At 42.2% G+C, this 16,221-nt stretch overlaps 1 protein-coding gene across 1 annotated transcript in view; it reads left to right on the top strand.

The window, feature by feature from the left end:
* Positions 1 to 6,580: 6,580 nt before the first annotated feature.
* The window catches only part of LOC147034505 (small ribosomal subunit protein uS2-like), a 27,077-nt gene continuing 17,436 nt past the window's right edge, over positions 6,581 to 16,221 (top strand). Inside the window, exons 1-4 of the mRNA XM_085884442.1 lie at positions 6,581 to 6,715; positions 10,067 to 10,234; positions 12,958 to 13,076; positions 14,434 to 14,679. Of these exons, the coding sequence (XP_085740568.1) occupies positions 10,102 to 10,234; positions 12,958 to 13,076; positions 14,434 to 14,679 (498 nt within the window). The 5' untranslated portion in view covers positions 6,581 to 6,715; positions 10,067 to 10,101. The remainder of the gene's footprint in view (positions 6,716 to 10,066; positions 10,235 to 12,957; positions 13,077 to 14,433; positions 14,680 to 16,221) is intronic.

Here is a 16,221-nt window from a genome sequence, read left to right as displayed (position 1 = left end):
AGATTCGGCCTCATTGGACGACAAAACGTAAACTGTTCAGCTTGGTGGATGTATGCACTCTTACTGAGTGCCATTCTTGTTTATCTCCTGTATTAACTGAAGCTTCTGTCAAAAATAATGCAGTGTTTGCATGTTATCCCAAGTACATTCGGTATTATTGTTTTTTGTTTTATTTTGGTGGGGGGGGGGGTCTTGATGTGGTATGCATGAATGATGTACATAGTGAGAAGGAAGCCAACAAGTTTTGCCACATGTCTTTTATTGAAATAAAAACTCGAATGTTTGTGTTGATGATTGTAATTCGTATAGTAATAACCTTCTGTGCGGAGACAGGCTTGACCGCCTCCCTCCTTCTCCAGTTGTGCAAGTCATCTTTGCCGTTGCATGGTGACCCAACATATTCAACCAACGACAGTGTTAAGTGGCACAAATTACACGACTCTGCATTTGGCTTTTTGGGTGAAGGTTGCTGTTTGGTTGTGCATAGTTTATAATAATGTCATTGCCATACGATACCAAGTCTATCTACTAAAGGTGATTAAAGTGGACAGCTCATTTGGCATCACAAAAATGTCAATTCTGCAAATTTACAAATGGGAATAATTGGGTGTGGAGTACCTCACCCCCCCCCCCACCTCCAAATTTAATAAAATCTGAAATATTTGTGGTGGCTGGATTGTGGATCTAAGGAATATCAAATAAATGGAAATACTTGCAATGTGTTTGGATAAAACTGGGAATGCCCCTGGTGGTGTATAAGTGGAATGAAATCTGTTCCTATTTGTTTTTGTGTGGTTAGCCTGCCTTCGGAAGGGCGAGGCCTATTCGTGATACATGAGACCATGTGTCACTTATGTGGAGCTGAAAGCCATCCAGTAAGACAGTCCCCTGCTCACTGAAGAAACCCCATCACGCACCCAATAGGTTGCTTTGGCCTGGATTGCGTCGTATGGGATTGTCAGAGATTGTCCTGATGGGTGTTCAAAAACAATGCCATTGCGGGCTGTGTGACACCTCCCTTCAAGTCTTTTATAAAAGGAACCCTGGAGTTGCCAAAGCATTAAATCGTGAGGAAGGCAAAGAACCAAAATGCTTGCCAGTGATTTATTTCTCAGCACTGTTTACAACAGCCCTCCTGTACCTCCACATCAACCGACCTGTTCGAGTAGGTAGGTTTATGTTACCTGTGGTAGACCAAACGGGGACCCGGTGATTGTTCCATTCCGGCATCCTGATCCGTTCCGTGTTTGAGTGCCACGAGCTTCGAAAGGTGGTGTGGACAAACACACTGGGGAATGGGCGTGGCGAACAATTCAGGGTTAGTCTCGAAAATGTACCTGATTTTCATTATTTCTTTTTATTATCTGCTATTTTTAATACAACACCATATTTATATAATGTTTCCAAGTACAGTACTGCTAAAAAAAAGAGTTTTTTTGGAAGTGGCAAGAAAAGGCAATTCGTGTTCTCTAGTGTTCAACTACATAAATCAATTGGAACTGGAACTGCTACTTTATAACTGCTGGCAATGAAGAATGTTTTTTGTTTTGATCACACCAAGACGTCGCACTTTGATGCAACCCCGCTTCGACCGGACGCCTGACCCATGATGTCTTCTTTTATTAATTCAGTTGAGTTCAGAATGGGATGAAAATAAATTCGATTCAAATGGAAGACCAAATACCACATTGGTGTCTGAAGGAACCCTGAATCAGCAAAATGCAAAGATGGAGGCAGTCATCAGATGGAACCTGTATTGGATTTGGGTTTCAACTACTACTCCTTTACACTCAAACGCAGCCAGGTCCAGCCAAGTGCACTTTATTCAAAAAATTAAATAATTCTGGCTGCCAAACCATGTGTTCCATCAGGTCCAATTTTAAAACATATTCCCCATGATTATTTGATAATTGAAGTTTTGGGTCAATTGAAGAAGGGATTCGAGAGAATTTTTTTTTTCTTTTTAAAGATTTTTGTTCAATCCAACATGGCTGCCAAACAATGCAACCTATGATGTCATAAATGGGGAACTTTTGTTCCTCATGGATAGGTGGTCACACCTGTCAAGTTTTGCCTCAATCTATCTGCTCATCTGTTTCTGAGAAAAGTTTTCAAGGGTTTTTATTTTTAATTTTAATTTTTTATATTTTAATGGCTGTCAAACCACATGACCGATGACATCGATCATAATGATGAATGTGAATGTGAATGTCGCTCATGAATGATGAATGTCGCTCATAATGTGAAACTTTCATGTCAATCCGACAATCAGTTGCAGAGAAAATGAATTTAAAAGGGAATAAACATGAAAAATTCCGGCAAAATAATAAAAATAGGACCACTGGACCTGAAGCTGACCTGGGCCCTGGCCTAATGTAACCTAAAGGCACGGTCACACCTTGACGTTTTAGCCAGCGATGGCAACGTATTAAAATGTATGTAAAACGCTGGCTGACGTTGAACTTTTGATGTTTTTTTTTAAGATTCGGACGTATTCATAACGAGTTGGTCGTATGCATAACATATTAGTAATGAACACAGAACGTTTCGTTGTGTTATAGATAACTTATACCAACGAATGCTGAACCTGTTATCGGCCTACACAACCGATGCCCAACGATAGTCTAACTTAGGCATAGCGCGTTGCACGCATCGCCGACGATGTCGTGACGCAGCCTATTAAAAGGCTGACGCACAACGATTCGAATCATAACTGCCGTAGAAATGGAAGTGTCAACATGGCGGTCACACCTTGGCGATCTTGCCAGCGTATGCCGACCTAAGAAAAATGTGTCTAAAACGTTGGGGCACGTCAAATACGGTATGAGTAAGTTTGGTATACGTGAGTAGAATGCTAAAGTACGCTATCATACGTCGTAGTAAGTAGAGTACGTCAAGAAATTTTAAACATGTTCAAAATTTTACGACGTACTCGGCGTATGACACACGTTCCGCATGCGATGGGGATAAGTTTTACACACGATATGCGGACGCTTACACACGTCCACAAAGGCTACTTATAAGCTACTCATAAGTCGAAACACGTCGCGGTAATGTCTTTTTTACGCGAAACTTATTTCTAACTTGTGTTTGACGTGCTTTGAACCAATTCTTTACGGAGTCCCAACACACATCGACGTATGTAGACGTATTCCAATGACGTCTTCCGGTCGACAAAAAAAAATAAATGAATGTGTTTCTAGGTTACAACTGCCATATAAAGACGTGTTCCCAGCGGTTTTGGGAATTGGTATATAAAAATGCTGCTCATAAAAGGGAACCCAACAGTGTTTTCGAGTCCTTTTTGAGTCGATGTCCATGTCAGCAGTAACAGTATCAGTATCAGTATCAGTGTTAGTATGAGTAGTAGTAGTAGTTTGTTCATGTTGGCAGTAGTAGGTGAGTGTGAGGGGGAGGGTGTGGGTTATGATGGATCGTCCTTCCGTCCGCGTGTCCACGGGTAGGTTCATAGGCTGCCACTCAACGATTTAAATGGCTGCATCTCCACTATTGAAAGTAGACGCTTGCGCTCAACAATTGGATTTTTTTTTACACTCAACGACTTTTAAACGGTACCACTCAGCTAGTTTCATTGTTTGCAATGAACGATTTAAATTGCTGTCACTCGCCTTTGTTTTTGACGCTGGGGTTTCGAAATTTGAAGCGTTTCTTCTGAACGTGTTAAAACGCTCAAACTCGACTATTTTAAATAGACGCTGCCGATGGACAATTGGAATGATAGCCAAGCTAGACATCGAAGTGTGAACATCCTCGTCATGCCGAAGAAAAGTTTGAAAAATGCTGCAAATAAGTGTCCTGGCCGTGGCCGTGGACGCTGACGCAAGGACGATCCATTATACCGACGTCTTTCAGCCTATGAGTAACTTAAAAGTAACGTCTGTCGATGTGTGGCAACGATCGCGTAACGTGCCAACAACACGTTAATCATAGGTTAGAAATAAGTTTCGGGTACGCTAAACATTACCTCGGCGTGTCTCAACTTATGATTAACTTACAAGTAGCATGTGTTGACGTCTGTCAACGATCGCAGACCGTGCATACAACTTGTGGCCAGCGTAGCGGAACGTGTGAGTCATACGCCGGCATACGTCGTGAAATTTCAAGCATGAAAAAATTTGAGGACAACCGAAAAGTACAACGTTTAAAGCCAGCGTACAACGACGTATGGCAACGTACTACGACGTATGGCAGCGTGCTCTCAATGTTATCAAAACTTACCCATAACGTATTCAACGTGTGCCAGCGTTTTAGAAAAAAAATTCAAAAATCGGCATACGTTGGCTAAAACGTCAAGGTGTGACCGGGCCTTAAGTTTGGCAGCGTTCTGACGGGTGGGTCTGGAGAGGAAGATTTAAAAAAAAGGATTTAATGCAATTTTCCCAAAAATTTACTCAGTCCACCATTTTGACACACTTCTGCTCACATGATCAGCATGTCCTCCACAATTGAACATCACGACACAGGCCTCAAGTTGTGACCCAAATTTGGTAGCATTCTTACTAATGGGTCTGCAGAAGATTTTTAAAGGAATTGATGCGATTTCTCCCAAAAGTTGAATTGGTCAGCCGTTTTGGCACCTGGTCACGTGATGGGCATGACCTCTGCAATTTAACATCCCTACCCTGGCCTAATGTTGTGGCCCAAATTTGGTAGCATGCTGACTGGTGGGTCTGCAGAAGATTTTTAAAGGAATTGATGCGATTTCTCCCAAAAGTTAAATTGGTCGGCCGTTTTGGCACCTTCCGGTCACGTGATGGGCATGACCTCTGCAATTTAACATCCCTACCCTGTCCTGATGTAACCCAAATTTGGTAGCATTATGACTGGTGGGTCTGGAGAAGATTTTTGAAGGAATTAACTAAGTCGACCATTTTGACTTCCTTCAAGTTTTGCAATCCCCGTTACTCGTCAGGAGAGGAACGTTGCTGCCAAATTTGAGCCCGATCGGCCCAGCAGTTTTGCCAGAGAAGTCGAACTCGGAGAGGGAGGTGGATGGACGGTCGGTGCACGTTGACAGGAACTTATCTGGAATTCCAATACCGGAGAAGCGAAAAATTACTTACACTCCGCGCATACTTGCCTGGGATGAGATTCCATACAATTTGCAAAATTCACAGCCAAAGTACAGCAAAACTGCAGGTTCGAGTTCCGATTCGTCAAGTACATTTTTGTGACTCTCCTATACAAGGAACTTTCAAAGCAGGAGGAGGTTATTTGGCCCAGTGTGTGCCACTTCCACCACCCAAATACAATGTATATTTATTGATTCATTTTCTTGGTGGAGGAGATTTGGGTTGATCAGGGACATCACCAGGATCCATGGTGATATATATACGAGTGTTCAAAACACAAGTTCCTCAAACCTTCAAGTGTATACTGATTGCTTTAAAATTTGTGTTCATCTGCCAACGAACTTATGAAAGCACAAAAGTGGATCCTTCCTGTAATCCATGGACTGGTGTTTGTGTGTTTGTTTGTTTGTCGTGCTATTCCTGCAGTTGTGTGCTCATCACATCCAGATTTTCTCCAGAGGATCAGCAAATTCTCCATGTAAATGTGTATCATGTAGCGCTGCCTCCAGGTGGGCCAGGCTATTACAAGTCTTCACTTACAGTACACTCTTCCTGTCCAGGGCCGGATTAAGGTCTTCGTAGGCCATGGCCCGGCCTCACGGGCCTAGTGGTTAATCCGGCACTATTCCTATCCAGGGCCAGATTAAGGTCTTCGTAGGCCAAGGCCCAGGCCTCACGCGCCTAGTGGGTAATCCGGCACTATTCCTATCCAGGGCCAGATTAAGGTCTTCGTAGGCCATGGCCCGGCCTCACGGGCCTAGTGGTTAATCCGGCACTATTCCTATCCAGGGCCAAATTAAGGTCTTCGTAGGCCAAGGCCCAGGCCTCACGCGCCTAGTGGGTAATCCGGCACTATTCCTGGCCGGATTAAGGTCTTCTTAGGCCAAGGCCCGGGCCTCGTGGTTAATCCGGCACTATTCCTATCCAGGGCCGGATTAAGGTCTTTGTAGGCCATGGCCCGGGCCTCACGGGCCTAGTGGTTAATCCGGCACTATTCCTATCCAGGGCCAGATTAAGGTCTTCGTAAGATGGGATGAACTAGAAAAAAAAAAACATTGATAAACGGAGATTACGAACAAACGTAATCGATAAACGGAGATAAACGGAGATAAACGGAGATAAACGGAGATAAACGGATAAACGGATAAACGGATAAACGGATAAACGGATAAACGGATAAACGGATAAACGGATAAACGGATAAACGGAAACGGATTAGGACAAATAATTCATATTTAAAATCTCCATATCCTCTAAAAAAATACCTGTTATCAAACTCGACTCATGATCCGGACTCTAAATAGTTTTGTTTCTATCGGTTCATTCGTTGAAACATTGTTTATGAGTAATTATGGCCACGTCGGTAAAGAATTCAATGCGGCGGTGTATAGAGCTCATGCTGTATGCTCAGGCTCTATGTGACGTGAAGTTTTTTTTTTTAAATCAGATTAAAGTGAAGTTTTACGGCAACATTTGATTGCTTTCGCGCTTGCATATGAATAATTTAAAGTAAAACGACGAGGCTTTAAAAACGTCATCATTGGGAAAAAAAAAAACATTGAAATGCGGAAATCACGTGATCTTTCTTTTATGCCGCGCGGCCTTCCTGTGGCGTCGTACTGGTATGCTGTGAGATTTATTATTTTCTTCTTTCACGTCCATCGTTCAAATAATCGGACGTGGTGTCGGCTGCTCGAGTTATTTTGAACCTGGAAGCTTGGATTACCTCACAAAAGAACCATAGGCGATAGATCGTGCGCTGTGCGGCTAATTTTCATGGAGGGAGTACGTCGTGCGGCCTCGAGACGAGTGACCACGTGCTCGGGGATGCCAGGCCTCTGTGCCGAATCGTTGGGGTTTTTACCGGGAAACCTTTGGTTGCCCTGTATTTGTCGTCCGTTTGGTGTTTGGTTGATTGTGTGAGGTATTCATGAGGGTTGTTGTTGTGACATTTGTGAAATCATCCCCTTGCTGTGTCATGGAAGGCTGACGGCCCCAAGGAAAGTGTCATTTTTTTTTCTTCATTTATTTTTTTTTTTTTTTTTTTTCATCCTGTCATTTTTTTTTTTCCTTTTTAAATGTTTTAATTTTTACACTTGATGATTGTTTGCTTTAACAGTGCAATTTAATTCAATTAAAAATCATAATAATAATTATTTATTTTCTAAAACATTCTAATGGGTTTTAGTTGTTTGTTTGTTTTTCGGCTTTGCCTATTTCGTATTAAAAATGCCAAACTGAACAGCTTCCTTTGGACTTGGGCTGTCAATTCAAACTCTGCCTGCCTGGCAGTCAAAATTGGGAGTTAAATTCCAGAGAAAACTTCCTGTTTTTTTAAAGGTCCCATGACACACAAAATACTGAAATTGCATTTATATGTGTCCTATAGGAGTTTTTCGGTCGTCTCTTCGAGCATGACCTAATATGGGTGTTGAGAGGAGAGGTGACGATCCGTCCGTCCGTTCACAATGAAGTTGAAGCGGGAGATCTGGTCATCAGTGATCCTGATAGAGGTCGATGAGACGTACACGACGGTATGACTTTCAAGGTCACCGAAGGTCAAGGTCACGAGGCCTTTGAAGTTGCGAAAATGACTATTTTCAAATTCTATCTCCTCCGCCATTTCTCAAGCGATCTTGAATTTGATTGTAGCATATGACTCTATGAGACAATATCTAAATTTTGGTCGGGATGGATTTTCGAATTTCGTTTTCATGTCACGTGACTTCAAAGTTTGCAAAAACTGCCCTACCTTCAGGAGGCTATATATTCTCTACTGGGCATGGTAAAAGTTGGTGAATGGTGTCATTGCATAGCAGCTGACCTTGTCTTTCATGTCCATTTGAAAGAATACCGATATCTTTGAATACGTACAGTCGTACACGTCACGTGACTGAATTTTGCAAAAACTGCTTCATGTAATTGCAAAATGACGATTTTCAAAATCTATCTCCTCCTACATTTCTTAAGTTATCTTTTATTTGATTGTGGCATATGAATCTATGGGACAATATCTAGATTTGGTCAGGCCGGATTTTCGATATTCGATTTCGTTTTCGCGTCACGTGACTTCAAAGTTGGCCAAAAATCCCTCCTGACCCGAGAACACTACACCCTAGTAACAGGAACTCATGCTTGTAAAGGTCGTTCTCGTGCTGGGTATTTGCTAACTCTCGGTTTGTGACTCCTATTATATAATCTGCCTGCCTGCCCATAGCATAGCTTTTTAGGTACCCCCACTCATAGCCAAACGTCCCCACCAATCGGCAAATCGCCATAGGCCTAGGTCATAGAAGCTATCAGAATCAAAAAATATCGGATGGCATATCGTTATGTGTTTAATATACGTCAAAGTGCTGGAAAACAGTAGAGAGATCTCCATTGTTTTCCAGCACTTTGATATACGCCATCCTTCTTTTGACACGAATATTGATCGGCAGCTGACACGACGGGGCAGGTGTCCAGTCGTATGAAGTTTTTACGGTGTTGTGTTTTTGATATTTCCGGTGTTTAGCACTGCTTCGTCAAATAATCGCCACGTGCGATTGCGATATTTCCGGTTTCCTTCCGCGTTTATCTTGTCGTACACATATTAACATTATTCCTGCATATAGTGCATAGTCATCGGTTGGTCCAGTGGAGTCCACTGGAATATTCAGAACTGTGGATAGTAAGAGTGAGTAGTGTGGTGTCATCAGTGTTGTTGTTGCACTTTTTATAAGAGATTGGAAAACAAAAAGGCTAGGCCTACGTATCTACCCATCAAATCCACTGACTGACTGGTTTGTGTCATAGTTGTCTTTCTGCCATTTGCTACTGTACCTACCTACTCTACTACATAGAGTGATAGTGATTATACCACCTACTTCTACGTTCTCTTGGCCTTCTACCTACTGGACATTATTTGACAGACTCGTTGGCATTGGTGCAGAGGAGAATATAGTATATAAATTTGGTGATTGGTGTCCAGTAGACAGCTACAGCTGTGTGGTAAGTCAGGAAATACACCCTATTTGGCTCTCGTTCGGAACACCGCAACATTTTTTTTTTTAATTTTAACAGCTAGAAGGCTAGTTTTGGTTTTACCTTGAAGTGAATTATTTTTTTAGTACAGATCGCAGAGTTTTAGCAACTTTGAGCTAGTGATAGATGAGAAATTGACCAAAATTTAAGGCTGAAAATGCACTGCGCATGCTCAGATGTTCCGAACTCGGACGAGGAATAAGGTCTCTTGGAGAGATTTTCTTGCATTTGCTATTTCCCTATTAATAAGGATGTGCGGTTTTGTTATTTTTCTGTTCGGTTGGGGTGATTAGCTCGGTTCTTTGGTTCAGGTCAAACATCTCATCCCTCAAAATCGACCAATTCTATTGTCTAGGACGAAGCAAACTTCTACAGAATGCATGTTAGACACTCTACAATAACTGAAAGTAAATTATGACTATAGAGCAAATTAATCGGTGGGAAGGATGGGATGGTTAGGTAGGAAGGTAATGATGGACAACGTGATGCTCAAGTTCACAGTGAAACTCCTTCCTACTCCTGCCTCATGCTATTAAATATGAGGTTCGGCAGAATCGCCGAGGTCGATACGCGCACTCACTTTTGAGCTGTCCAGCCTGGAATTATAAACTGGCCTCCTGACGTCTTGCATGGAGGGCGATTTATCAATGTGTGTGACGTTCACCCAGAGGACCCGTCTGCCACCACGTTAAAGGTCTAACAATGTATTTTGAGAAGAGTATGCTAGATCGTCGGCACCCTGAACAAATTCCAAATTCCAACCCCGATTGATTTCTGGAAAGGTCATGCAAACATCCCAGCACATAAGCATTGCACAGGAACTCTTTCCACTGCACTGATTCTCTGAGAAGACTGTGGCAGATTTGATTGATTAAATGGTAAAGCAGCTGACATGTCTTTCACGACGAGTCCAACACTTTTTTTAATATCGGTCTTTGTTTGTTTTCTAGTTCTCCCGTCGTTACTTTTTTGCGGAGATCTCACGATGTCTGGAGGCATAGACGTGTTGCAGATGCGTGAAGAAGATGTTCTCAAGTTCCTCGCAGCAGGGACTCACCTCGGCACCACCAATTCTGATTATCAGATGGATCAGTACGTGTACAAGCGGAAAAATGATGGTTTGTATTTGCAATGCTGCTTTTAATGGATGTTTATAAACTGTGATTTTGCTGGAATGTCTTTACGTAGCAGTGCTTCATGGTGGTTTGTCCTGTAACCTGGTTTTAAGCGAGGATTCAAATGATCGCATGTTGGCCTCCACAGAACAAATGTACACGCTGGATTGTCGACACGCTTTCCGTTTTTCGTACACCGAATTAAGATGATAACATTTTGAAAAGTTGTGAAAGGAAACTAAACACTTCGCCGTATTTTCCATGGCGGTTAGAATAACATGTTCCACGTTCGGTTGATAAAAATTTGTTTGTGTCGATGCTGACACAGATCAACTCGAGTCTTGACTAAGACTCTGCTCCCATTGTGTAAGATACACTGCCAATGTTCTTCCGGTTTTTATCCCCCGCTGTGTGGCGGAAGGGGGATATTGTTGTCACCCAGGTCGTCCGGCTGTCCGTCCGTCCGTCCGGGCATCAACATTTATAGCTGTGAGTGCGATAACTCGTACTGTTTGCCATATCGATTTGAAATTTGAGTCACACATGTACCACCTGAAAAGGAAGAACCCTATTGGTTTTGGGCGTGGCCGGATCCAAGATGGCCGACTGGGGTGGCCATCTTGAAAAAAGTGTTTTTTGTAATAAATGGCAAACCGCTTATCTGATTTCAATTATTTTTGGTTACTACGTTCCTCACCCCTGGGGAACTTTTTCGAGATGATGACCAAATGGTGTCTTGTTTCCAATTCACCTCCCTCATTATCTGGAATATGTATGACCTTTTTCATTCAATGGCGGGGGATTCCCATCTCTGATGGTATATTTATTTCCTTGCTTTTTCCATTGGCGCAGCTGCATTGAAGAAAGGTCTTTAAAGGGCAATGGTCCCGTTCTTTGCCAACTCACCCCTTGGTGCTCAGCCGAGTCTCTCGGAATCTACCCTCAAGATGGTGCATCTTTTGCCATTATCATTTAATTTGCAGGCTTTTCAAACAGACTGCGTTGCGTTCCTGTATTTAGACGAGCTGGCAATTTTGATCGTTTGATTCAACTGTTGATATTTTCTTCTTTTTTATTTTTTTTGCAAACTATGTATCAACCTTGCTGTTTCTGTTTGTTTTCTTAGCACTTTGATGCTGGTTTTCATGTAATGCACGTCGTTGGAGCTTCCCGTTGCGGCCAAGAAGCCATTAGACGTGAAGTGTATTACTCGTGCAACACCAATGAAACATGGTTTCCGATTGCAGTGTTGGGTATTTTCTCATCCCATTCTCTGTCGGTTGACCCATGGCACATTGCTTTTGTCTTCGTGATTGATCATTCAAGTGGCTTGACTCGTTCAACTATGATGTAGTTACATGCCCATCTATGGGAGGTACACCTGGTTCTAGATGGTTACACGCCCATCTATGGGAGGTACACCTGGTTCTCGATGGTTACACGCCCATCTATGGGAGGTACACCTGGTTCTAGATGGTTACATGCCCATCTATGGGAGGTACACCTGGTTCTAGATGGTTACACGCCCATCTATGGGAGGTACACCTGGTTCTAGATGGTTACACGCCCATCTATGGGAGGTACACCTGGTTCTAGATGGTTACACGCCCATCTATGGGAGGTACACCTGGTTCTAGATGGTTACACGCCCATCTATGGGAGATGCTTCTTCCAGATCAGCATCCTTGAGTGAAAGTCATAGGTTAGGAAAAGATGGTAACAGACTGGTGACTTCATCATCAAATATACAAGTATTTGGTGGCAAATTGCATGTTTACTGGTTCTTCAAACTGAAAAATACCATTTCTCGTTAATTTGTTACTTTCAGGGCGAGTATTTGATCTCGGCAAAGTGAATTTAACCTGCTTTTCATATTATTAGATGATTATATTTATTTATATGTATAATACTGCTTTCTCGGCCATATTGATAAGCTAATCTATTATTGATTACCAATACCTACATCCGTGGGTAATTTGTGTCTTCTTCCCTTTTTATTAATTTATTTTTCCTCTCTTTCTTCATGATGTGATCGTTTTTATCAACTAGAAATGTCAGTACAAGATATTGTTTGTTTTTTGCATAAATGGCTTTGACTAACTCGTATTGAGCTCGGAGAAGTAATGGTCAGCAACATTTCCTGCTCTGGCTGTTGATTGGCCATATGGACTTTTGCCTGGTTCTTGGAGGTTCAGTCTGAGCTGGACAACTCGACGACTTGTATTCTTGTTTTGTCTTTTTTGGTGACTATGTTGGATATCGGTGGAAGCCCTACTTCTGTCGCACAATAATCCTTGTGAAGTAACTTTTGCCCTCATCTCCAGGGTTTTGGCAGGTCATCGTGTGATTGATAGTTTTTAGCTTACCTTAAATTAGAATTCCAAATAAGGTATTGTCATCTTGCTCTGTCCGCCCAACTCCTTTTTTTCGATTTCTCTGCCCAAACCGCGAGGCTGATCCGCCTGAAATTTGGCAGCAAGGTTCCGTTCCTGACTAACGGGGATTGCAAAGCTCGTTCCGGTCACGTGACTTCAAGCAAATCAAAATGGCAGACTTGGTAAATTCCTTCAAAAATCTTCCTCTCCAGACCTAACATTCAGAATGCTACCAAATTTGGGTTATTCCATTTGATGAGGGCCCAGATAAGTTACAGGTCCAGTGATTGTATTTGTTTTTTTTTAATTCTCGCTTGTTCGTTCTGTAATATATTGCTTGTGTTCAAACAGGAATCTTCATAATCAATCTGCGGAAAACTTGGGAGAAGTTGTTGCTGGCTGCTCGAACAGTTGTGGCAATTGAGAATCCAGCCGATATCTGTGTCATCTCGTCACGACCTTTTGGCCAGGTTCACCAATCTGAGTTTACATAAAATTGCTGCCCTCCCTGCCTCTCTCATTGTGTGTTTGCTTTGTCAAACTTTGTGCTCAGGACATCTCGCCAAGAATACTTGCAATATCAATGAGTCGTGTTTCCCAGATTTTATTACCGAGTCATAACTCCGTCATTTGTCATTTGTAAACTTTGTTGTGATTTTGGGTGTGTGAGTGCATGGATGCAGAACATTGTTGGATTTCAGTTTGCTTCAATGGAAATCGTGGGCACAAATATTCTTCAAACAAAATACTTTGTATCAGCATCATGACAAGAGATTTGCAAAAGCTTTGTAAATTATTCCAGATCTCAAAGGTTTGTGGGCCTGTTTTATCATGAAGGTTGTACACGATTTGTATGCAGGACAGACAGATATCGGTCTGCTTTTGTGAAAATTGGTCACCAGTAGACAATGGATTTCTCAGCCTGATTGAACATCAGCTTTCAGGATCCGAACCTGGGTCGGCCGCCAGTTCTGAACTCATTCCGTCAGCTGGTTTAGGAGTGCATGGAGGTCAAATGTACAAACAGACATTTCTCAATATACAAGGTGTTTCGAAAGTCTGGAATTTTAGGAATGTTTCTTTGACAATTTTATTATATTAATTGTTTGGATTCTGAGCCACCAACATGCATACAGATCCCAATTATTGTGTGGAGGTTTATTTGAGCGTTTCTTAACATTGACACCGATTTTTAGCACATTCGTTTCTGATTTGATTTGCCAGAGTTTTGATCTTCAATCGTACGTGGTCTCGTGGTATAAACCACTGATTTCAGGTGTCCCCAAAGAAAAAAAACTAAAGTGGCGTTGTATCTGCATTGTGTGTTTTGGCCATTCTCATGACATCCTATCCACCTCAGCCATCGCTCAAAAAAAAAAGTAAATAATGCGTTTCCTATGATTCCGGACTTTTGAAACCCCCTGTGCAGTATGATTTTGTTTCGAGCATTTCGTAATTTTTTTTTGCTGAATCTGCAGTCAAATATGAACAGCTTCAGCTTCCTCTCTTCTAAGGCAGTGGGTGTACACCTGAACAATGTTAGTCACTTCCAAAAATTGGATCCATATTTATTCCTCTTTTTGAAAATATTCATATTTTCTTTTTCATTGACAGATTTGAGAATGGTGCTGCTCACTAACTGTTGACTGTTTATCTGTACATGTCATATGTTGCTGGATTTGGTCTTGTCAACCTGTGACCACTCAATTAATCCTTATTCCCAAAACAAGGCAAACTTTTCCTTTTATTTTTTTTTGTTAAAACTAGTTGCAATGCCACCAGCCTCCTTGATTTCCTCTCTGTGACTCTCCCTTATCTTATGCACAGCGTGCAGTGTTGAAGTTTGCTTCAGCGACTGGTGCCACACCCATCGCCGGTCGCTTTACACCAGGCACCTTCACTAACCAGATCCAAGCAGCATTTTGTGAGCCACGTCTGCTCGTTGTCACTGATCCCCGACAGGACCACCAGCCCCTCATCGAGGCCTCGTACGTGAACATTCCAACGATTGCCCTGTGCAATACCGACTCACCACTTCGCTATGTCGATATTGCGGTGCCCTGCAACAATAAGGTGTGCCCTCCACCAACATCTGCTTGCACCATTGAATTAACAACTTCAGGATAGGAGAGCAATAGCAAAACACACTTCATGTATGCTTTTGGTTCCTGCATATATTTTTATTTAATTGCACTGCATGTTTTGATTATTATTATTATTAGTTTTTTTTTTTATTTTTTTATTTTTACTAAGTATCATTTCTATTTAACAAAAAAAAAAAAATTGAAAATCTGAATCCTTAAAATTTTGAAAGTATTGCAAAAGAAATGATTTTTTTTGATGGTGTGACAATTTGTTGTTCTATTGAAAGTTTTTGATAAACATCTCAAATTGTGCCCGTAAAATATAATGTCAGGTGCACTCAAACACGCTTCATCTTCATTTGCATATTTCATAGCAATTGGCCAAGCATTCACGAATGCACCAGACAATTTTATTGTTGCTTCTTACACATACTGTTTTCTGTCTGACTTCTGACTTAACTGCAACAAATAAACAGAACTTCCCAACTGTGCACTCCTAAATGCAATTACCACAATACCAGTCAACCTTCAGGCTTTAGCTGCTTTCTATCCAGTTAAGAGGTGTTCTTGGGGATCGGGGTGGAGACGTGTGGTGGAGACATGCAGTGGGATTCAAAAGTAAGAGTCAACTTGAATCCATGCCAAGCTTTCTCAAGTCACAATTTCAAACACCAATTTGTCATTATATTTAAGATGTGTATACTATATTCTTTCAGGTGTTATTGTTATTGTTAGCCCTTGTTGGAATTGGTCCAAAATAGGGTGCTTACAGATTTGGTGTCAGTTTTTATTTTTTTTTTTTGTGTCCGTGTGGGTGGTGACTGGGGGGGGGGAGCCTGAGATGGGTGTGACGGTGGGGGGGGAGCCTGAGATGGGTGTGACGGTGGGGGGAGCCTGAGATGGGTGTGACAGTGGGGGGGGGGGAGCCTGAGATGGGTGTGACGGTGGGGGGGGGGAGCCTGAGAAGTGTGGTTGACTGGGGGGGAAGCCTGAGAAGGGTCGTCGACTGAGGGGGAAGTGGAGCGGACTCTGAGGATAGCTCATGAAGGAGATTGTCCTGCCTGAGTGCCTCTGTTCTGCCTGTTTGGCGTCCCTGGATCCTGTCGTGTGCTTTCGTCTCTCCTGCCATCCCCTTCTTGCCTACTCGTCCCCTCATTCATTTGAAATTATTTGTTGGATTTTTCTTTTCCATTCAAATTTGCTTCAAAAGTTACTGAACCATGAGCAATATACAGGTTTTCACTGATTTGGGATAACAGGAGTGGCATTGCTCATTTTACATGATGACATTTATGCATTAGAGCTGCACACAGTTTTTCCTATATTTTGTGTTGACATCTCATGAACACAAAACATGACTGTGCAATATTAAACGTTGCAGGGGTTTTTGCTGACTCCTTGAGGGCACTTTGTCCGAGGATTTGGTAGTTAGTAGACCCTGCTACACTGCTGGCTGAACCATCCAGATTTTGATACACCTGCTGATATAGGGGTTTCAAAATGTATGAATGGTAACGAGGCCTTTCGAGTT

Source organism: Eptatretus burgeri, chromosome 1, assembly GCF_056783735.1.
Source record: "Eptatretus burgeri isolate ZD-2024b chromosome 1, Ebu_testis_v1, whole genome shotgun sequence".
NCBI lineage: Eukaryota > Metazoa > Chordata > Myxini > Myxiniformes > Myxinidae > Eptatretus > Eptatretus burgeri.
The sequence above is the reverse complement of the archived record's forward strand: the minus strand, read 5'-3'. Positions and strand labels throughout refer to the sequence as shown.